This window comes from Myripristis murdjan, chromosome 5, assembly GCF_902150065.1.
Source record: "Myripristis murdjan chromosome 5, fMyrMur1.1, whole genome shotgun sequence".
Taxonomy (NCBI): Eukaryota; Metazoa; Chordata; class Actinopteri; order Holocentriformes; family Holocentridae; genus Myripristis; species Myripristis murdjan.
The window spans coordinates 31,009,957-31,033,169 of NC_043984.1; the positions used below are offsets into that span (position 1 = coordinate 31,009,957).

General features: G+C 41.0%; 3 protein-coding genes across 3 annotated transcripts; 1 reads left to right on the forward strand and 2 right to left on the reverse strand.

Moving 5' to 3' along the window:
* Positions 1 to 16: 16 nt before the first annotated feature.
* nuf2 (UF2 component of NDC80 kinetochore complex) lies at positions 17 to 10,160 on the reverse strand. The gene is made up of 13 exons (XM_030051917.1): positions 9,893 to 10,160; positions 9,350 to 9,424; positions 8,113 to 8,189; positions 7,099 to 7,160; positions 6,732 to 6,829; positions 5,741 to 5,814; positions 5,504 to 5,597; positions 5,353 to 5,415; positions 5,057 to 5,194; positions 4,499 to 4,639; positions 1,795 to 1,970; positions 394 to 529; positions 17 to 305 (listed from the first exon to the last, which is right to left on the reverse strand). Exons 1-13 carry the CDS (start codon positions 10,013 to 10,015, stop codon positions 198 to 200), a joined length of 1,365 nt encoding a protein of 454 aa, XP_029907777.1. The 5' UTR covers positions 10,016 to 10,160; the 3' UTR covers positions 17 to 197.
* A 1,925-nt stretch (positions 10,161 to 12,085) lies between these two features.
* On the forward strand, positions 12,086 to 17,171 carry ap5b1 (adaptor related protein complex 5 subunit beta 1). Its single transcript, XM_030052170.1, has 3 exons — positions 12,086 to 12,449; positions 13,134 to 13,928; positions 14,815 to 17,171. Exons 1-3 carry the CDS (start codon positions 12,309 to 12,311, stop codon positions 16,783 to 16,785), a joined length of 2,907 nt encoding a protein of 968 aa, XP_029908030.1. The 5' UTR covers positions 12,086 to 12,308; the 3' UTR covers positions 16,786 to 17,171.
* Positions 17,172 to 17,711: 540 nt separating this feature from the next.
* On the reverse strand, positions 17,712 to 21,269 carry c5h1orf50 (chromosome 5 C1orf50 homolog). Its single transcript, XM_030052171.1, has 5 exons — positions 21,075 to 21,269; positions 20,206 to 20,321; positions 19,409 to 19,495; positions 18,858 to 18,989; positions 17,712 to 17,941 (listed from the first exon to the last, which is right to left on the reverse strand). Exons 1-5 carry the CDS (start codon positions 21,121 to 21,123, stop codon positions 17,756 to 17,758), a joined length of 570 nt encoding a protein of 189 aa, XP_029908031.1. The 5' UTR covers positions 21,124 to 21,269; the 3' UTR covers positions 17,712 to 17,755.
* Positions 21,270 to 23,213: the final 1,944 nt, after the last annotated feature.

Genomic DNA, 23,213 nt, shown 5'->3' on the forward strand with positions numbered 1-23,213 from the left:
GAAAAGAATGCAACAGTTTCTTTCATTTTTTTATTGACATGTACATGCACTTTCACTACATTTTAGCCAATAATTAACATCTGACGAGGCAAAAGTGTTAGAATAGTTTAACAGATAAAAACTTTAGAACAGAACAGTAAAAAACACAACAGGAATATATAAGTTTGGCCAGAAAGGTGAAAAAAAAGAAGAGTCATCTAAAAGTTAGCAGACATCTTGCTGATATCTTGGTTCAGGTCCACAATGTGCATCTCGATCCTCTTGTGCAACTCATCCAGCGAGGATAACACGCTGTCGTACAGATCCTGGACACAGTGAAGTCACATGGTTAGTCTCCGGCAAAGAGCAAAGTGATAACAAATCAGGGCTATGTGCGCTACGATGTGCCTGTACCTGTGCGTTCTTGGTCTCCTTGCTGCACACGTCCCTCAGGCTCTGCATGTTGGCCTTCAGCTGCTGCGTCTCCCTGGAGATCTCCTGGATTTGGTCGGCCATCTCTTCACGCTTATGATGGACTTGGTCACACTGCCTGAGGGACAGACGAGTCAGAGCTGCACAGTAAGAATATCGCCTTGACTTTTACATGACTTTCCATAAATATATATCTCCGAGTACTTTCAGGAGGAAAAATATATTTTTTTCTCGAGTTTGTTAAAGCTGCACAGGATTTGATTATAAAGTTTAAAAAAACAACAAAAAACACCTGTTTTATCAGCCTTAACCATGAGGTGGGGCTGCAGTGACCCGTTGCCCTATTTGCTACAGTGAGACTGTTGTTGGGTACCCAGAGGAAGTCACTGCTCTGAGCAGCACTCTGTCTAGGGAAAGCTGGCCTCATCATGAGGGCTTAGATTCTCTCTTGTCCCTTTGGTTTTGTTTCGTAAAAAGCAAGACAGGCTGTGAACATGCTATTTTTGTAACTTTGTTTTCAATGGTCATGGTTACAAGTTCAGTAATGTTCATTTATACCTATTTGAGAAGATAATTACAAAGTTTTATTAAGATATATTGATGAGCCATATAAATCATTAACTCATTAGCTCCGGTGGGAGAAAGCTGCCAGACTCAAAAGTCTCCACTTTGGGCAACAGCTGTTTTATGTTGAATTTTGCTACTTTGTCTGTCATCTGACCTCCGGACAGTCTGTAACATTTGTAGCTTACACAGCCCAGTGAAAACCTCAAGCTATGCGCCTCCTTAAGCAGTCATGGGCATTGGGAAGTTACAGAAAGGGTTCATCTCAGCGCTGACACGACCCAGAGCCAAACCCAAACAACATGTCCAGTATCGGATAGAGCGTTTGGATGTCAAAATTACATACACATTCGAAAAAAAAAAAAAAAAAAAAAAACAGCAACACGTTGAGGCAAAAGCTCTGTCGAATTTAAAAAACACACAGATATAGCACGGCAAAACTGTGACAATTTTAAATAAAAACAGCTCCAGATCAAATGAATAAGACCAAATGTCACAGAACTGCGTGTTATTTTGTGTTTCACCATCTAGTATAGGATGCAGCAATGGTACTTCTCATTGCCAGTTGCAGCCACCAATGTGTAAAGTACACAAATAATGTGTGAAATAAATTAGAAAACACAATCTGGTAAATTCCTGCAAAAATGACCCATTTGTAAAACTGATATTCCCTGACTCTCTGGAATACACCTTCTCACAATTCCATGAAATTCCAGAAATTCTGTGACCAGCGGGAATGCTGTGCAACTTTTTAGGAGGATGTTTCATCAGCTTGAAACAGAGGAGAGCATAGTTTATATCATGTCCGTGAGGTAATACCTCAACACATCCTGAACATGCTGGTCCTTCATGTCTTTCTTCTTCTGTCTGCGGATCTGCTGTTTGGATTCCTTGTCCAGCTTCATGCCCAGAGCCCTCCTTAACTGGTTTTCCTCAGTGCCCAGGTTCTTCATCTCCTTCTGCTTCTTCTCATACACAGCTGCCAGCTCTTGGACCTACACACACACACACACAGACATCAAAACACATGTGATATCATTTCAACATATAACAAAATGCTCCAAAACAGGGAGCATTTCATGTTTCCATGTCACAGACCCCCAAACTTACATGCATTAGGCCAATGACCCTTGTTTCATAAGATTAAGAGTTTTTGTTTTGTTGTTTTGTATTGAGTTGCATTACAGCTTAAATAGAAAAATGATGGTCAAAGTGAAACCGAGTGCTTGCAATGAACTTTTTGGCTCACTTGCCACAGGTTACTAAACAAACAAAATAAAGCCTGCCATGAATAGGTTTTACTGGCCAAAATAAACATCTATTTTTCATGGGAATGTTCCCGCCTACCTATTTTGAGTGTAACTTAGTGTACAGAGTCAGAGACTGTGCCTGTGTGTGAAATTAAACCTTGCCCACCAATGCCAAGAAAACAGACCTGAATGTTTCAGACTGAGGTAGCCACCCAGGAAACTGTCTGATACAGAGCCAAAGTTTTGCTTGGATTTGATTGAGTCACAGTCAGAGAGAAAAGTATGGCAGTCAACAAGGACAAAGTTTGAGGAGAGGCAGACTAATCGAGACATTCAATTGTTCTCTCAAAAAGTAAGTGGAAAGAGTGACAGGCGGCCCTTACTGACTTATCCATGATAGACACATTTTGGTGCTCAGGTGTTAATTACGAACCCTTGTGAAACTTAGCAGTAGAATATTTCTTCCTGTACATCCATTCAGACAAATTAAAATGAGGAAACTGCAGTAAAATAATAGTTCTAAAAGTGTATGAGCTCCAAAAAAAAAAAAAACCTTCTTGTCTATAAGAACTGATCCTTCTTATTCCTCTGCAGTCCATAGCACAAGAAGCATTACACCTCTTTTTTTTTTTTTTTTTTTTTTTTTTACCCTGCTGCTGTTATTAAAGGTGGAGTGATTCTTCATACTATCAAGCTATTAGCAGATTCTGAATTAGAGGAGAACTTTCAGTATTATTGGATAAAAGACAAACTCTAATTCTGCTAATCTACCTTCCGTTTCCCTTCAGCAGCGCTCTCGATTACACACGGCTCTCTAAACCTGTTTCTTCTCCACCGGCAGGAGGAATTAGTTACATCCGATCCAATCATCATCACGCCCCCCCCGCTGGGGATAATTATGAGCTGCTCACTTCTCCATCTCAGTGTGCTCACCTTTCGTGTCAAGCCACATCAGTATCACCTCCTCATTCTCCTCCTCAAGCACAGTGTGTTCTGTGTTCACCGCATTATGATGCACTGGCTTCACATCTGTAAAGCATACCTCCTGATCTCACTGTTATGCCAGTGAACTGATACACAAATTGAAAAAAAGTTTACGTTTTTCTGGTACTGCAGAACATATTGTCCAGCTCAAAGTAATTTAAAGTCTGTTCTGGACTACATCTTGTTTGTGTTTGGACAATATATATATATATATATTTTTTTATATACTAGGAATCCACCGATATGTTATCTTTAAGGCCGATATCAGTATCTTCTCACCCATAACAGGCAATACTGACTTTAAGAAATGTCAAATAATGCAGATGCAAAACACCTTAAGATTTTCAGAGCAACCTGTCCACAGATAATTAAATGCCCGTTTCACAATCAGCCAAATCGACAGCAAAAGTATTGAACTGATACTAAGCCAATATCAGCTGATACTGAGTTTGCCAATATATTGGTCCACGGCTAATAAATATTTGAATATTTGAGTTCCTGTTACTTATGTAAAGCCTCACCCTTCCTCCTGATTACTATCTTATACATACATACCTGATACCAGAACTTTAATTACAATTTTCTGTGTACTAGTATTTTGACTCGCTAAATTCATTCATTTCAACTTTATTTATGATCCATATAAACACAAATAAAAGAAAGAATAAAATAAAATAAAAGAATAAAAATAAAAGCTAAAGAACTGAAATCATTTCAAATATCAATTGTTCATTCATTTATATTACACAAAATAAATACAATGAACACAGTTTCACTATTAGGAGTTATTAAACACATGGTGGCTAATGAAGTTGACAAATTATAGACCACTGTAAAGTATAATAGTCTGGTAATCTTCTATAATTATTACTCATTCAGTCTTTCCATTTGAAATTATCTTCCACTTCCAAACTGCTTTGTGAGATAAATTGACCAAATTGGGCATGATTTGATGTGTGTGTTGGTCATTATCACTCATTTATTTATAATATGGTCTGAATGAAGAGCTGCAACTAAATACTGTGCTATCATTTCATCTGACTATTTTTTTCAATTTATTGATTAGTTGTTTGGTCCATAAAATGTCAGAAAATGATGAAAAAAGTTTGTCACAATTTCCCACAGTCCGAGGTGACATCCTCAAATGTCTTCTTTTGTCTCTTGATCTATTGTTAGCTGTTAATTTAACCCATTTAATTTAGGTTTTTGCTAATGTTTTGTACTTAATAATAATATGTTTTCTTTTTATTGTTCCGAGCTGGATGCAAGCGTTTGTGTGCGGGTCGTACCTCCTCCTGTCGCTGCTTGGTGTTGTTCATGCCGGTCTGCAGCTCCAGCAGCAGGTTGTGCATCAGCTGGATCTCGGCTTCGCCCTGGCTCACACTCTGCATCGTGTTCTGCAGCTCCACTATGTACTCATCAGCGCGTTCCTGGCACAGCAAATACACCCAGTTACAAATAACATTCAAAACAGAACCTGACCAACATGGGTTTTTCAAGACCAATACAGTATATTTAGACTGAATGTGTTTGTCGTTTTTATTTTCTGTTTAAGCTGACCATTTTTGTGCTACAAACTTACAAAAACTTTCAAGTATACAGTATTTCTAGCAGAGCCTATATGATATGTATGACTGTTAAAAATGTTGCAATAGAAGCAATTCAGGTTCAAGGTTTCCAACTGACAACCAAGTATTGATTAATTCCACAATAAATTGTCAAAAGTGGATAAGACTGACTGGATGATCTGATTTTTAATAAAACCGCCATTTGGGCCCAATATATTTGTCTCATCCTAAATGAAAATGCTGGCTTAGGGGGCCACAGGCGTTTCATTTTCTACTCACAATGGAGCTCTTGATGTTCTTCACGTTCTCCCTCATCTTCTCCATCTGGCTGGTCAGCTCCTCTGGAGACTCCACGATCTGAGACTTGAGCTTACTGATGTCTTCCTTCAGGGTGCTGACGTCCACCTTCAGCTGAGCCTGGAGCACACGTGCAATGATATGAGTACTAACCTACTTACTGTTTAATAAATTAAGACGACAAGTATTTTTAGTCTCCACAGTAGAGCAAAGTCCAACACAGTGATGCATACAAAGAGATAAAAATCTGTTAAATTTTCTGCTGCACCAACACATACCAGTTTCTGTGTCTTCTCTGCAATTTTGGCTCTCCGCTCTGCATTGGCATCACTTATTCCATTCTGTAAGGGAATGTGTTTCAGCATGACTGGCAATGGCATGAGAACAGGATTGTGTGTGACGATAAAGTGGTGTTTTATGAACACCTACTGCTTCCTGGTATTGGTGCGCAGTGGCAGCCTGGAGTTCGGAGATGGCGGCTGCCAGCTCCTTGGCCTCAGCCTGCTGCTCCGGAGGGATTGTCCTGAACACAGAGGGAGAAAAGTCAACACGCATCTTAATGTACAAGTCTCTCTTTTATGTATCTTACAAATACCTCATTAAAACTCACTTTACAGCAGAGGATTAAAATAGGAAACTGTCTCATATATTTAATGCAACACTTACGTCAACATTTCAATCTTTTTCTCTGCTTCTTTTATTCCCTTGGTGTAAGTCTGGAAATTGTCCATATCTGACCTCTGAAAAAAGAGAAACTGTTAAATACACACAGCTGCAAATACACATGGCTCACACTTGAGACAAGATGCTGGTTTCACTACAAACTGCAGCAAAAAATACTTGGGATTCAATGTGTACTGTGATTTTGTAATTACCGCTATTCTATAAGAACCATGACGTGATTTTACAATATTGTGTGATTTTCCTGAGGAAAAAAAAAAAAAAAAAAAAAAAAAAAAGAACAATGGGAAACTGCTGAATCATACTTCCAAAGGCAATTATCATAAACACATCATTCAGAATTACTTTGAGCTTTTAACATTTATTGCAGGACGAAAGGTCAAAACTGACCAGCAAAACAAAAAGCGTGTGGTGTTTTTCCTGAGTAATCTGAACCTGATAGGAGCAACACGGGCTACAAGTTGGTCGTATTACCACAATACTTGACTTTTCTTCAGCATGCCATGTTTTTTTTTTTTTCTCTTCTTTTCTGTCAGTCTTTAATCCCTGTGATGATAGGCTTGATTCCCATGTTGCTACACCAGAGACCGGGACGTATAATGTTTGTTTGAATAGGTCACGCATCATCTGCTGCATTTTAAGTTGCAAGTCTTTCACCATGTTGAGTCAAATAAAAAATATGTCAAAAATAAGAACAAAGTATTGATTTGGGGTCAACATGGCCATATATAAATCATCATAACAGCAGTGAGAATAAAAGCAAACAGAAAATCGAGCCTGTAGTTGACAGGTCAAGATAGTGCTCAATGTAAAAATGTCTTAGCATAAAATTAAACATTGACAAAATGTGCAGTGAGGACATTTCTCCAGATTGCGCCACCAAGGTAAATTGTGTCAGTTAATTTGCTATGGTCACTGCTTTGATTTGATGTTTTTTCTAACCCCCCACATGCCGATGTGGGACAATATGACATACAAATCTGGCCTGCTGCTCCAAGGTCATCTCCATCCTCTGCTTCCTGAAGTGCAGAAAGTTCATGATTCCACTTAGAATAACAATAGTTTTCTTCGCTTCTGAAAAGAAACAGCAAGACAGACAAGCAAGGACTTGAGGCTTTAAACAAGAACAATTCCTGAGCCCTAAAGAGTTATACAGGAGGAAAGTGTGTGTGTGTGGTCTTCAATAAAGTGTTTTAATGATTGAAAGCAGCTCTACACCTGAAATGTGGCTTGGTACCAAGGATCTTAAAATCCTGAGGACCAGCTGCCAGATGTTGAAATATGGATTATCCTTTGAAATTAGTGTAATACTTTTAACAAAACCCTGAGCAGAAAATACTTACTTGGAGCCAGAAGGTCATTGAGTGAGAAGTCATAAACACAGCACATAGGCAAAAACTGCTGCCTGGAAAAAAAAAAAAATCATACACAATCATTCTGTTAAATAGGACCAGGTAATAGTAAGGACAAATACATATCAGTCTTACTGAAACCCACTTCCATCACTGTAGCCTCTAAAAATGAACTGAGAAACAATGAGCATGCACAGTCTACTCTTCATTTGAGTATATTTGGACCCCTGTTAAACAGCAGGATGGTGTAATCATACAACCAGATGACCCGGGTTCAAACCCTCACTTCAGCAAGCACCAAATTACCCAAGTTCCCTTCAGCAAGACACTGCCTATTCCCTATCAGCCCCAGGGTTCCTGCTCTGTATCTGAGCTGACCTCCATGTATCTGACCTCCATGTGGAGCAGGGCAAGAGAAAAGAAGACTTCTCCAAAGATCAATAATGTAACCCATTAATATTTAATAGAAGTATCAAATATTTAGTTCTACAAATGATTCTTGTCAGTGATTCAACGACTTTGTTCATTGTGCATTAATCTATTGTTTTGGGGATTTTTTTATTCACTGATTAATATTTCCCCGCCTTCCACCCAATGAATGCTGGGATAGGCTCTAACACCCCCCACAACTTTTACCAGGATAAGCAGTTTAGAAAATCAGTGAATGAATAAATGATTAATATTTAGTCTCTAAAGTGTAAAACATAATGACATATACTGAACAAACTTTCCCAGAGCTCAAGGTACTCTGACCAGCAGTCACAAAAGCAAAAGTATTAATTTTATAATATCAAAGGTGAAAGGTAAAGAAATCTTAGCAATTTAGTAATCTTAGTGAAACTGTAGCCAGCAAATGTCTGACATTTTTAAATGACTAAAATAATTTATCAATTATCAAGTTTATAACTGTTATTTTTTCTTTGTCAGTTGACTAATCAATTACCCCACTAATTATTTCAGCACAGGTTGATATTATATCTATAAAGGTAAAGCAGAGAAACTCACATGCGCAGGTAAACACTCATAATAGCAGTCGGCCACTCATGAAATGCAGGATACTGGATGTTTTCCATGAGCGGAACCTGTTGGAAATTGATAAGGAAATGAAATACTCACCAAAACAAAACGCTATATGTTTCATTTACAGTCAAAGCACTCATCATATAAATGAGGGAAGGTGGGGATGACAGTGTAATGAATGACAAACAAGCCATATTTGGCAAGTTTGCTAGGTGGTAATATGAAATCTTGTTTTGAAGATTGAAGCGTCACTCAAAAGGAGACTATGCAGTTTCAAAGGGAAAGGCAAACCTGCTTGTTATGATGTAGTAAAGAACAATGAATGCCACTCAATTCTCAAAAGAATAAAACTTTGAAATGCTTGAGGAGTTCAGGACAACTCTTTTACCTCATCATAACCTAAAATACAAGAGCATGTCACTAATTTTTTTTTATGTTTATGTGAACATTTGACATCGAAACATTAGATCCATGGCAGGCTTTGTAAAGTGTTCAGTATTTCTATGAGTCTTAACATGAACCAGAGTGGTTTTATCCTAAACCTCAACACCAGTAAACAAAGTGGTGTGCCCTCCCATTTGAAACTGCATACTCAGCCTTTATTGGGTTGAATATATACTAAAATAAGGAGGGAGGCCATATCAAAGTCAAAGTCTCAAGTATGTTCTGCCAGGCATGGTGGGAAATGTTGAACATCGGGCGTCAGGTTCTGTCGACGGTCTTGGTCTCATGGTTTCACACTGACTCTGAACCTCGGTCGGAGCGTGTGTTCCTCAGGTTAGGTTATTTTCCACTGCTGTTTAACTGTTATTACTTCTGTTTAACTGTTAATACTTCTGTTGAAATTGTTCATATTCCTATCTTTTTATAATCCTTGTTCATAGTGTCTATATTGCTTACTGCTATTTATCATGTGTATACTGTATATTTCTTCTAAATTTGCACATTGACCTACCTCTATGCACATTTTATACACCCATGCACACGGTTTTTTCTGTTGTTGTTTTTTTTGTTGCACATTGCTTTTTGCACACTGGGTTGTACTTAGGTTATTCTGTTGTTAGGTTATTCTTATTCTGTTATACTTAGATCTTATTCTTTATTTCTATTTTTTTATTTATTTAATCTGTAATCTGTGGATACTGCTGAAGAAAATGTGAATTTCCTGCGGGATGAATAAAGTATCTACCTACCTACCTACCTTTTACCATCATCAACTTACCATGGAGTGGCACTCGGGTCTGAAGCGGTACAGGAGATGCAGTATCCTCATGTATAACCTTTGGACTGACTCTGGCTGGAAGTGGGAGAGAAAAAAAAAAAAGATGAAACATACAAAATAAAGACTGATTGAGCTCCACTGGATTGTGCAGAAGTGACCAGACAGAGATGATGACTGCCTCCAGACGCTGGAGCGCTAACTCCAGCTGCGTAATGGCACTTTGGTGGAAAACGATGACACTGTGGCTAATTTTACACGCAGAAAATGTATTAAAAGTGCTTTATGGTAGATAAAATGTACGCCGAATTAAAGAGGAGGGTCTTATCAAATCCTAAAAGCTTCTAAATTTTGGTCAAATGATCAAATCAACACTAAATTGTCAGACCCCTGGGCGTAACGCTGATTAACTGTTCTCCTCACATGGGAGACGGCGTCCTGTCGGGATTAATGTCAGTCACTGATGATAACTCTGATATTAAAGCCCATGCTATTATAAAACAACCAAACAGAAACAGAAATCATTAGCTTCAGCATTAACTTCACCTTTGGCGTCGGAGTCAAGTCGCTCTTGGTGAAATGTTTTGCCTCTTGACCTGTGAGCACTTCGGTTCGGTAAAAGTTCACTATCGCGTCCACTTTGTACACCGGGAACGTGTTTTCTGTCATTTTGGCGATTTAGCGACGACAAGAGCAGCGATAAAAATTACTCCTATTCGAAACAAAAACAAAGCAAAGCAAAACAAAAATAACTAATATCCCGAGGACGATACAAAATTGGCGCCTTAAAAAGTATTTCCTTGTTGTGATTCATTCAGAGCATCTGATTGGTCAATTTGTACTTCTTCTATTATAAGGGAGATTGCACACATCGATCTTTTGCGCCCCCCAGCGTGCTACTGTAGTATGCCGCCAGTGATTTTGTGGTAATTACATAGTATCATACAGTCATTTAAATCACCGTTTTATACTTTGACTTATAGGTATGCGTTATGTTCCTCTACGAGTATATTTCATCTTGAGCGGTCGTATATTATTTTATTACAACAAGTTACCTTTAGTACATATCAACATCACCTTTTCTTGCAAGTGTTTTTCTTTATTTGTATGTCTTTTGAGGACATTCCGCTTTTGCATCGTCTTTTAACGTACTTTGTAAATTCTTCTATCAAATAAAAAAATATAAAAATTTATTTTTGGCAGTAATAGCAGCATCTATTATCACTGCTCAAACATATTTATATTGCTAGTAGGTTTTCAAACCAATCTCTCTTACTAATATACCGTCCGACCAACACGGCAGCAGGAGATTTAAGGGGTGAGGGCGAAGTCACAAAATATTTGGATTACATGCCCCTTTACAAAGCGTTTAAGGTCAGTTTTGAAAGCTTTGAGGGAAAATAAGAATCATCACACCTTTATGGGGTTATATGGGACAACAGAGCGCTTCAGTTTTTCATTTAATTTCATTTAATTTCATTTAATTTTATTTTATTTCATTTTATTTATTTATATATTTGATTCTGAAAGTCGATAAAGATCCTTGGTGATGGGTGTGTGTTTGTGTCTACAAAGGGGGTAAATTCAAAGTCATGTTTAGAAGTGGGTGTGTTGACCTGTTGGTTGATCAGACTAAAATAAAAATTAGTCCAGTAATTTTAGGCCAAAATTGGGGTCAACCTAGGACAAATTGCAAGAGAAGCAAACTCAACTGATTTTGTATCCTCAGTTTGTCCTGAATGAGGGGAAAAAAGTCCCAAGAAATCCCATTGGTGGAAAGTTTTGAAAATCACCTATTTATGACCACATATTACCAAAAAACACTGTTTTTAACACGCAGGGGAAAGGGGTTCCAAATTTTACTTTCAGATATCACTATAAAAATTCACAAGTTGATTACACACACAAAGACAAGAAAAAAAGTCAATTACAAGTTCTTTGAATTATTCTGTTTACACATGTATATCACACATTATCTGATTTGATATGCGCTAATGAGGAATATAGGGAATAAAATCCAGAAGAGACATTTAAACAGTGAATTAAAAGGTTACTATATATATAATAACCTTGAATTAAAAGGTTACTATACAACAGTGAATTAAAAGGTTACTATATATATAGTAACCTTTTAATTCACTGTTTAAATGTCTGTTCTGGCATTTATTCCTTATATTCCTTATTAGCGCATATCAAATCAGATAATGTGTGATATACATGTGTAAACAGAATAATTCAAAGAACTTGTAATTGACTTTTTTTCTTGTCTTTGTGTGTATAATCAACTTGTGAATTTTTATAGTGATATCTGAAAGTAAAATTTTGAACCCCTTTCCCTGTGTGTTAAAAACAGTGTTTTTTGGTAATATGTGGTCATAAATAGGTGATTTTCAAAACCTTCCACCAATGTGATTCCTTGGGACTTTTTTCCCTCACTCAGGACAAACTGAGGATACAAAATCAGTTGAGTTTGCTTCTCTTGCAATTTGTCCTAGGTTTTTTCATAAAATGACTGGACTAAATCTGGAGAGCAACCACGGGATTATTTGCATTTGCAATCTACAGGTTTCTACCGCATATCTTTGTGATGTGTGTGTTTGAGAGAGAGAGAGAGAGAGAGAGAGAGAGAGAGAGAGAGAGAGAGAGAGAGAGAGAGAGAGAGAGAACATACATACCTACACTCCGGAACAGCAGGGGGCGCTAATGCACGTATAGCATTGTGCTGCCAGCTGTTATAAATAAGCACATGACACAACACGGAAGTTGATGCCTGTGAATCTGTGACAGTGAGGACCTTCTTGCAGTTCCCGTTATAACAGCAGTTTAATGTGTGCAGTGAATTTAGCCATGATGTCACGGCATGTTAGACTGACACCCTGTCGATCCGGGTGAGGACTCCGGTCTGAAAGCGTTAACGAGGAGATAATTTGCTCATCGCGGAGGTTTCGGTCTTGGACTCTTGATGATGGCGGTGAACTGGGCCGAGAGGATCGCCGCTTTCTCCCTCAGCCCGTCCGACTTCCTCTCCCGCACGACGCCGGAGGGTTTCCTCGCCGAGCTGCTGCGGGAGCTGCGGGACGACCGAGCCAGTTATAATGTCAAGGTAAAAAACAAAACAAAAAAAAAAAACAAAAACAAAAACGGAGCTGTGGCTCAATGTATCAGCAAATAAACAAGGCTGAACGCAACTGGAGATATGTTACAACCTTTAAGACGACACTCTGCAAATCGGCATGAATCCCATTTACAAAAAAGCGCTACTTCCTCTAAAAACATTTTTTTTTTTTTTTTTTGTTAGAGCCGAGTCCCTCGTGAAAATACACCGTGCAAGGCAGTGGTGAGCAATGTGAACGACAGCAAGAAATGTATATATTATTGAATTAAAGCGCTGCTTTGTGGGTTATTTGTACCCCGAACTTTCTAATGATTTGTAATTTTAATGATTTGGGGTGAAATATTCCTCAGTGCCATTCTGCGACTTATTTACCTAAGCAGGAAATTCAGTATTAATTTTTTTGAATGGGATTTGGTGAGGAGTATTCGAGGCAAGTTGTGCAGTTTGTAATGTGTGTGTGTGTGTGTGTGTGTGTTCTGCCATCTGTGCACCTGACTAACCAGCAATGCACACTTGCACTTTCTTGAGTAATCTGTTGATGATGCTTAAGTATTATTATTATTCACTTGCTGTAATGACGTCATCATTTGTCTTGTTTAACCCAAACCCTTAATAGTGTCCGGCTTTGTAATCACTGATGGGTCCGTGCTTCTCCTCTGTTCTCCATCCCAGGTCGCCCTGCTCTCCCCGCTATGCGAGTATCCGACTCTGCTGTGCCCCTCCGTCTCTGTGGGGGAGGAGACGGCCCTGGAGCTCATGTCCGTGTTCGCCCAGTGTCCTCCTAAAGCCCTGCAGTTTCGGTGTCACCTCCTCCTGGCCCTCACCTCCGTGCTCCTGTGCTCCTCTTGCGTGAACACACACTCCCGTGCATCTCAAGATTTCCTGGAGCTCCTCCTTCAGATCGCCCAGGACACCAGTGACCCCCACGGCGACGGGGCCCTGCGCTCCTTGCGGGTCACGGCTTGCGACTGCTTGCGGGAGCTGGAGGCCTGCTGCCCCGGCCTCCTGTCCCAGCGCCTGGAGCTCCTGAGTGGGCTCAGGCATCAGGAGACCTCCAGGCTTCACCAGGCCTTTGTGGGACTACACAGTCTGGGATTAAGAAACGCCGTGTATCTGCTCGCCCAGCAGACAGGAGCAGGTGCAGAGGAGCTTAAAGCCATCCTTGGCGGTGCTGCTGCCGTGGCGTGGGAAGCAGACCCGGACTCAGGCCTCGTGAGTAACAAAGGCACGCCGCTGCCGTCTCCTCTCATCTCGAGCCCCATGGGAACCGTGCCGATGCTTCAAACTGGACCGGACTGCAAGGAGTTGCGCTCACTCCTTTCCTCCCTCCTGGAGGAGTCCTACCTGCTCACCCCTCTCTGCCAAGCTGCACTGCTGCATAGACTGATAGAGCTGGTGGCGATGGTGCCTGGTGTCTCTCCAGCCATTTTCAAAGCTCAGCTGCTGCGACTCTTGGGCACAAGCGAGGTTGGTTTTAGTGGCATGAAACAGATTTGCTGGCGCCTGCTGAGCCCTGACACATGTCGTTCTCTTTGCTATTGAGAGATGTGAAGCCAAACTCTGTGCAAGACACTGTCAATTTCATGTGGCCCTTATATTAATACCTAGAAATAAGTCAATATAATGTCACTGAACAAGGCCTAAATGTCTGCGTCTTCATGTCTCTTGCATAGAGCAGCTTTAACAATAAAGCTCACTGGCCTGTCAAAGTTGCTTGTGAATTCCTTATATTGAGGCTGGCTTGCAGATGTGAATCCATAGTATGTAAAACATCAAGGGCAGCATTTTTCGTCAGATTATCTCACTGAACCAGGCTTAAAATAAAGATTTTATTTGTGACAACATGGCGTGGTAATGGACACATGTTCCCATGGTGTGTCGGAAAAAGTGTAAAATTCATCAAAGATGAAGAAATAAGTGAAAGTAATACAATAGTTGGTTTTATGTTAATATGAACTGCTTGTTAGCATTTGTTAATTCAAAGCAAGGTTTGTACTGTAAATTTTGACACTGCAATTTTAAAATTTACTGCAAATGAATATAGGCCTTAAATATTGTTATCAGTGTCCTTAATCACTAATAATCGGTATTGGTTTGCTCATCGCCCCAGAAAAATCAATATCGGTTGATCCCTTGTTCTTAAGAGTAAATCAGTGCTGAAACACTTAGTTGATTTATCAATTAGTCAGTTGAGAGAATGTGTTATTTCAAACACTGAATCACCATTTTAGCCGTTTATAAAATAAAATTTAGAAACATTTGCTGATCAATAGATTAATCAACAATGCAGAGAGTTATGAGTTGCAGCCTTATAGTGAATGCATCAAGTTAATGCTTCTTTATCTGATTTTAGGTTTGCCTCCTGCACACGACTCTGCTGATGAAGGCCGCGTTCACAGACAGCCTGTTCAGCTCCGAGGACGAGGTGTTCATCCTCAAACGCCTGGTGGCGCTCTCCCAGCACCCGCTCCTGAGCACGCCCGAGAAGCTCTTCTACATGGACTGTATCCTGCACTTCCCTGAAAACCGGCCCATCAGCAGCGGCGATGGCGACGAGTCCCTCCCCGTGCTGCTGACCCCCCGGCTGGCGGCGGCCCTGGTGCCCACCGTGTTCAATGACAGCGCTACCATGCTGGCTCGCCTCAACCTGCTGTCGCTGGTTTACCTGGAGGAGGGAGAGGAGGGCGACGGAGAGGGAGGCAGGGGGACGGCATACCTCTACGACCACATCATCTCCCTGATCCGCATCGTGGACAACCGCGGCAGCCGGGAGATGATCGTCACCTTCTTCAGAGCCGCCTTCCTCTTCCTCTTCCACTTCTGCCACGTGGAGCACTACTCTCACGGCATGACCGAGAAGTTATGCGACCTCTACCTTCGCCACACCCGGCTTGCCCCGCACCTGATCAACCTGTGCGACCGGACCCAGGACAGGCTGGGGGAGCTGGGCTGGGCAGTGGGGCTCCTTGGGGCGCTGCAGAGAGCCATCGCAGGGGCCCCGCTGGCCCAGCTCACCTTGCAGGACCTCCGCTGGCATCTCAAGATCCTGGCCCGAGCGGCGGAGGAGGGGGAAATCTCCCAGCAGAAGACCCTCGACTTCCTGTTCAGCGTCATCACGTCGTCCTCGTCCTCGCTGTGTGTGAGCGGCGACTGGCGCCTGGGGAACGGCGTGCTGGGGGTCTGCCGGCGGCTGCTTGTGCACCCCAGCCTGGACTCGCTCCTCATCCCCCTGGCGGACATCCTGCAGCACCTCTCCTGCCGCTACGGAGACACCGACATTCAAGACCATGCCCGCCTCTACTACAGCCTGCTCACCACGCTGTCGCGGGAGAAGCTGTGTGGGGTGCTGGCGCAGGGCGCGACGGAGGGCGGGCGGCAGGTCAAGAAGCGATCACTGTCCTCCATCATGGCCGAGAGCGAGGAGCTGACCAGTGTGCTGTCCATCCACCAGACAGACAGACCAGTGTTCAAACTGGTGGAGCTAGACCTCTATAAACCCCAACAGGGAACAGAAATGGGTCGAGAAAAGGAACTTTGCATCGACGAAAATTCAAAGCCGATGGAGAACTGCCCCGGTGAGCAGAGTGCGGTGTTGGAGGCCTATAAAGCTCAGTTTCAGCACCCCGGTTTCGCCTCAGAAATAACCTTAGAGTACCAGCTGACCCACGCTGAGCCTCACGACTCCCAGTTCGATCAGCTCTTCAGCATCCGGCTGCACTTTGACCTCACTGACGACCACTACGAGGAGCTGAGCGACATCAGCGTCCCGTGTCTGTTCAGAGAGCGGGCAGCGCCGGTGGTGAGGCTGAGCCTGAAGCCCAAGCAGCCTTACCCAACCACCCTGCACGCCAGCGCCATCTTCACCAGCCAGGACGGGCTCTCCTGGCACACCGTCCTGCCAGACATCCATGTGGCTTTTCAGCAGGCCTTCATACCCCTGTCCGCTCCCCCAGAATGGGGAGCAGAAGGCAAACTGATGGTGTTTGAGGGCTTGTGGGGCGAAATCTGCTCTGGGGAATGTGAGGCGGAGGATCTGACAGACTGTGCCACCAGCCTGTTCTGTGGCCAGCTCAGCGAGGAGGCTCTGGTTGCCTTGGTGGAAGAACATTTCCTCCCGTACCGAATATCAGATCAGTCCGATAAGGAGGAGTATAAAGTGCTGTTCTTCCTCCCGCCGCACTCTCACATCCTGCTGAAGATCCGGTCAGAGGAGGATGCCGTGCAGTTCAACGTCGCCACAGACAACTGGCAGCTTTTGCCGTACATTAACTCTTATCTTCTGACAATCACCAAATCTTCACTGCAAGAATCTGTCGACAGCTGACAGTGAATCTGACTGATCCTAGGGGCTTGTTTTTAATGAGATTGTAGACTTTTAACAAAATCATAGTATTTTCTGATTGTGCCTTAAAAATGTAATTTATCCTTTAAAAAAAAATCACTGAAGACAAACATAAAGATGATTGGAAAGAAATTATTATTGCACTTTGATTCCCCTGACTGGAAAATAAACAAATGGGAAAAATAAAATCTTTTGTACTTTGAAAATAAAGACACAACATTTGACTCAACGTTGGGTTGTTGCCTATAAATAACTGACAATGCATGATTTGCTTTATTGGTTGTACAGGACCTTGCTCATCACCAGATGGCTATACAGCAATTGCATTACCCTCCATTAAAAAAAAAAAAAAAAAAAAAAAAAAAAAAGTCAGAAAAATATACTGAGAAAACTCAATTTAGGTCCTAGGAAATAGAACCTCAGCACTGTGGACATTAATGAGGTATTGCAATATTTGACAATGACAAAAGTAATGGTTATGATGGATAAAATAAACATTTTAAAAATAAGAATTAAAAATGTGTAACATTTATGGTGTGTAACATTTTCTTTTCACCACTTTTTCCTGCACAACCCAAAACAGTTAGGTAGCTGTGAAGGGAATATGAGCTTTTGTGATTTTAAAAATGTTTTTGGTGAAATGCCCATCTTCATGCCTGTGCGAAGTGACCTATTCAATCTTTTGATGTTTAGGTGTCGGCAAAGAAAATTGTCCATTTTGGTGGTTTAACGTAAGGGGAGAAAACCTGAAGTAATCACTATGTGCTGTTAAGGCAGAGTACAGACGCCACTAAGTCATTCTGTAAATGATGCTTAGATAGCAGCAGCTCCAAGCGCTGTGCGGGCTTTTCACAGTTCAAGTTAAGACTATAGATAATGTCCTCGTGCTCCATGTGGCCTTTTTTAAAAAAAAAAAAAAAAAAAAAAAGTCCAGTCCAGCTGCTCCAGTCTTTTACTTGGCAATGCCCTCGAAGTTGGGCTCTGCACAAGATGGCAGGGCGGTCTGCTGGCTGAGAAGTTTGTCCATGATGGCGATCTCTGAGTCCCTCTTCTCCACCTGATCGATGGGGGTCCAGGACATGTCGTGCTGAAGTTTGTATGCTCCAATAAACGGGTGAGGACAGCTTGGGCCCCATTCCTATACAAAAGAAGAAAAAAAAAACAGCACAACAATGAGGCTAGAAAGCCAAATGTTTTAAAATCTGTGGTTTGAGATGTTTGGCACTCGCTCTTCTCACACAGAAATCCCCCTCAGTAAATCAGCTGAATTAGTTTCTCTGTTTACAAACCCATGCAGTGCTCTGCTGTGTGTACGTGCTCACACCAGGATTATGTACTGGCTTCCCACTGTGGCTCCGATGCAAAATTCCACCGTTTTTCCGTAACTAAGTCGGCTTTCTTCCATGACCTTAAATGTCAGTGATTCTTGGTTTGTTTATTTTGTTTTCCAGCGCATAAAATTTCTACAGCTGTAAACAAACTGCAGCTGAAAACTACCATCTAATGCAAAACACGTGTGAATAAAATATATTCTGATATATTTCTGTAAGGCCGTGTAACATTCCCCAACTTTTCTCGCAGAATTAACTCATTGCAGACTTTTCCTGTCAGGAATACGCCTCAAAATTCACTGACATTCCAGAGACTCCAGACCCACTGGGAACCACGTGTGTACTTCGAGCACGCAGGCAGCAAAACCTGTGTTACCAGACAGATCCGACCCAAACCGCCTCTGGGTGCTATCAGCCCCCTCCCCCGGAGTGACGTTCAGACTTTGAACACCAAACGCCTTCCACTCATTGTCACATTATGCAAACATGATGTGCTTGTAGGTGCTAGGTGAGCCTGTGGTTCCTCTCATTTTCTCACCCCAAAAGAAATGTTAGGTAACAGCAGCATGTGAGAAACAGCTACAGATACTGTGACTATCATTTTGTAACGTTTCCTGTCCTTCCAGGAGGATAAAACTGCCAGGATAGCTCAATATTTTAGCACTGCCCCACTGATTTCGTTTAAAGGTGATAAACACCGAACACATTCAAACTAAAGCCTACCTTAGGGGAGATGATGGAGAAGTATTTCTGTCCAGACGGTCTCTGGTAGAGGTAATACATGTTCCCTGGCTTTTTCACAATGTTACAGGCAGCATGGTGGAGGTCAGCGTCCATTTTGGCATCTTCCAAAACCTGGAAAGAGCGACAGAAGAGTGCAGATTTTAGTAGTGAAAGTATGTCTTTACTCAGTTGAAAAGATGTAGTGTAGCTGCAGCAGTAGATAATTTTACACGTCAGCAATTAGCCCCCTCATCATCCCATGTTGCCAGGATGCACGAGCTAAGCAGATCTGAACAATCCCAAATCGGATTTCGCTCGCATCAAAATCTGATGATCTCAGCCGCTGTGGGAAATAGTCTGCCCCGGCTAATCGGATCAAAGCACGAGCAAAATCTGATTTGGGAATGTTCAAAAGTGCCGTGTCTGTGCACCCTGCCAAGCGTGGTCTGATGATTAAACACACATGGGAGGAAAACAAGTTTAATCCCGATTCCCGCGCCATTTTCATAACAGCGGCTTATGTGTAGAGGTGTTTGAGCTGATGGTCGTACCTTCCTGGCCTGTTGCTGTAGGTATCTGATCTGGTCAGCGATGACGGTCAGTTTGTTGCAAGCGTTGGCTCTGACAAAGTCATCGCCCTGGAAAAAAAAAAAAGGAGAGAGTGAGGCAAAGATATTGAAACAGCAAACACAAAAATCTACTGTAAAAAAAAAAAAAAAAAAACATCATATTACAATTATTTCACCAGATATTGTGGCTGAAATATGATTCTCAATTTTGTATTTTGTAATTTTCATTTTCACTGAAAAAAGCCAAAGAAAATTGCCGCACTCAGACTCATACATGAATAAATAATCTTGTGTGGACCTGGGTGCAGAAACTCTCTTTTACAAACACTAAAGCAAAAAATAATGGTGATGTGATTTTTGCTGGGGCCTGGGACAAACAAATGTGTTTTTCTCTTTGCTTTTTTTTTTTTTTTTTTTTTTATGTCTGAAAAATTATTTGTAGGCCTTGGCATCTCTGTAGCATCACAAAACTTCATGTATAATAATATAATGTTATTTTGACAAAAAAAATTACTGTTATCAAAACATTGCAGCTGCTACGATTTTATTTATTTACTTTTTTATTTTGTGTGCTGTGTGTTTGTACTGTGATTTTGATAATAATATTGATTTTCAGCCCTTCTTCAGACTGAATTTATAATGATTCCCTCTAATAAATCTGTCCGTCCATAACTGAACCAGTCACCCGGGGTTAAAAAAAAAAAACAACAACAACAAAAAAACAAAAAAACAAACAAACAAACAAACAAAAAAACTCTGGCCAAAGTCTCACTCCTTACCCTCTGGACTTGGGATGCGAGGGCCACCAGGTCCATGGGGTCTCCCACTCTGTTGGTCTGGTACGAGCTGACCAGTTCCAGCCCACTGGGGGCGCTGTTGCTCTCAACCAGAGTCACTGCCAACACACACACACACAGATCCACCTATTACATACCTGGTGCTTGCATAACAGTGTAGTATAGTGTACAGCATGGCGTATATTATGTGTTTTTAATCTTTTATTGAATATATTTTTGGAATTGTTATATTAGGGCACCATTGTAACATGACAAAAATAAAATATTACTAATACACAACACAGCTGTGACTGAGTCCAGTACTATTACCAAGAGTATGACTACGACTATTACTATTACTAATACTGCTGCTACCTACAAATGCTGATAAAATCATAGTAACACTAATAATACCACGAATACCCTTCTTTAAACTGCATGCAACCATTAAATAAGACGAACCTAACAAACAAGAGGCTATAAAACATCAAGAAACCAAGACTTGCACTACTTCAAGGCTGAACCAACAACATTATGGTGAACCGTATGGACTCCAACACAGCTAAGAACATTATTAATTCCACTACAACATAATTTGAGCAAAAATGCATGGGTGAAAGTAAACATATTTGACTTTATACTTGTTTCAATGGAGGTTGTACACAGCTAAAGGACAGTAATACTGCAGTACCACGAATACAGATGTTAGGAAAAGCTGCCAAAGTGAAGCTGGGTACACTTGGACTATTTTAAAACAGACATTTGCTAAAAACAAGCTACAAAAATAAATAAAGAAATAATAAAGTCTTTAAACTGTTCAGCAGGCGCCGGAGGGCCGGGAGGAGTCAGCTGAAGCCGGTGAGTTTATTTACCTGTGGTGGTTTTGTCGGGCTGACTGGGAAGGCTGACCGTCCTGTCCATTTTCCTCTCCGTTGTTTGGTGCAAAATTATATCAGAAAAATCCTCTCGACACTGGTTTTTAAACCTATGTACTGCCTCTATGTAGCTGCTATGTGGTTTTGTAACCTGCCAATGTTTGACCAAAACTGGGAGTTTCGGGGTCCTGTGTCTCCTCCTCGTTTCGCCGATATTGTAGCTTTTACTTGTGCCTGTGTAAAACATCCGGAGAAATTTCAATATAATCAAATTAATACGTTTAACGCGTTTAAAAATTCATCAGTTTTATTTTATACTGGTATTTCAATTCAAATTAATATTTTAGCTTATGTATTTTTAAGGTTTTTGCTATTTTAAAATCATTATGACTTGGCTTTCTTGTCGGTTAGACCGTCAGCAGCCTCATCAGAGAACATTTATCTAAGAGAAGATGTTTCACTCCTTGGAAAGCAGAAGATACGGTGTAAGTAGCATAGCAAACACAAGCTGGGCTGTTTAAAGTGTATTTTACATCAACACATCGGCATGACACGCATTTAAAACATCATGTCTTCTGAAAAACGAAAGATAAATATCCGTTTGGACGCTTGTTTTTCTTTCCTTTTCATAATAAATCGTATACATGTGTCTCTTTGCGTGAGTCCATCTTAGCAGCGTGGCGGATATCTATCTTGTCGCAGCTCTTTCCCTCGTGATTCTTCGGCGTTAGTGTTACGCAACTGATTTGTGTGTCTGCAAACGTGAGACACTATCAAACTGGACCAGGAGAAGTTAATTTGGCTGAGGCAAAATATTAAAACTATTATAATGTGAGGACTGCTCTCACTAAAATAGCTAGTGATGATGATGATGATGATGATGATGATGATGATGAACCATGTGTCTGTTGTTGAGTGCAGAAAGCAACTCAAACTTCTACCTGGTTAAAAAAAAAAAAAAAAAAAAAAAAAAAAAAAAACAGACTAAAGGGCATTATTATTATTATAATTATTATTATTATTATTATTATAGAGACCTGCTTTAACAGTGGCCACCAGCAATTTGTTTCAAGAATGTTTGCGTTTGGGGAAAATAATCATTTTGAGTCCCGTGCCTGATGATATGGCGCAAAACGTGACATAACTTTGATCACGAGGCTTCGGGACTTAGATCAGTTGTTTATTTGACATTTGACAGTGTTTAGTTGTGTGCTATTGATCATTTCTGTAACAGTAGGTGTCACTCTTTCAAGTGTCATCACAGGCTGAGTCACACAGCACACTTAATAGGGGCCTGTAGGACTCAAATATTAGGCTACTGAAATGTCACATCCTCGACTATAATTTCCTTTTCCAACATGAATCTGAATTATTTGCACTTCTTGATTAAAAACAGTCCGCTTCTCACATATGGTCCTGTCATGGTCACCCTATAGTCAATAAAGTTTATGCAGAGCCCTTACGAAAAAGAACTGTAATAGGCCTACATTAGATGAATGGCAAAAAAAAAAAAAAAAAAAAAAAAAAAAAATCACAGCAAAGCTACAAGTTCCAGCAAGAGCTTTACCAGCACACATTACATTGAAAGGAAAGTGGGATTATCGTAGTAATATCACGGCAGATGAGCAACAACTCACAATTAAATCATGCAAATACATTAAAAAGTGACTATAGGAATATTACAGTGAGATTATAGGATAGATAGATAAATAGATAGATAGGTATACTTTATTGATCCCAGACTGGGAAATTCACACGTTACAGCAGCATCATCAATAAAAACAAAAAATAAAATTAAAAATTTAAATTTAAATTAAAAGTATATACAATAGAGACTAAAATGTGAAATATATACACTAAATACAGGAGATTAAGGGGAAAAAACATAAATACAAGAAAATCACTTTGAGGCCACAGTGTTGAGCACCACCGACACACACGAAGTCCCTATAGGAATACTGTAGGTACACAGAGGAGTAAAAAAAAGTGGGTGGGGGACAGATCACAGCCCAGGGAGGGGGGACAAACCCCACCTCCAGACAAGTTTGCAGCCCCCGGATACAGAAGTTTCGCTTCTCCTCACTACCGGCTTCTCCTTCTCCAGGCTGCCGTCCCGCTGCAGGGCCCCTCACCTTC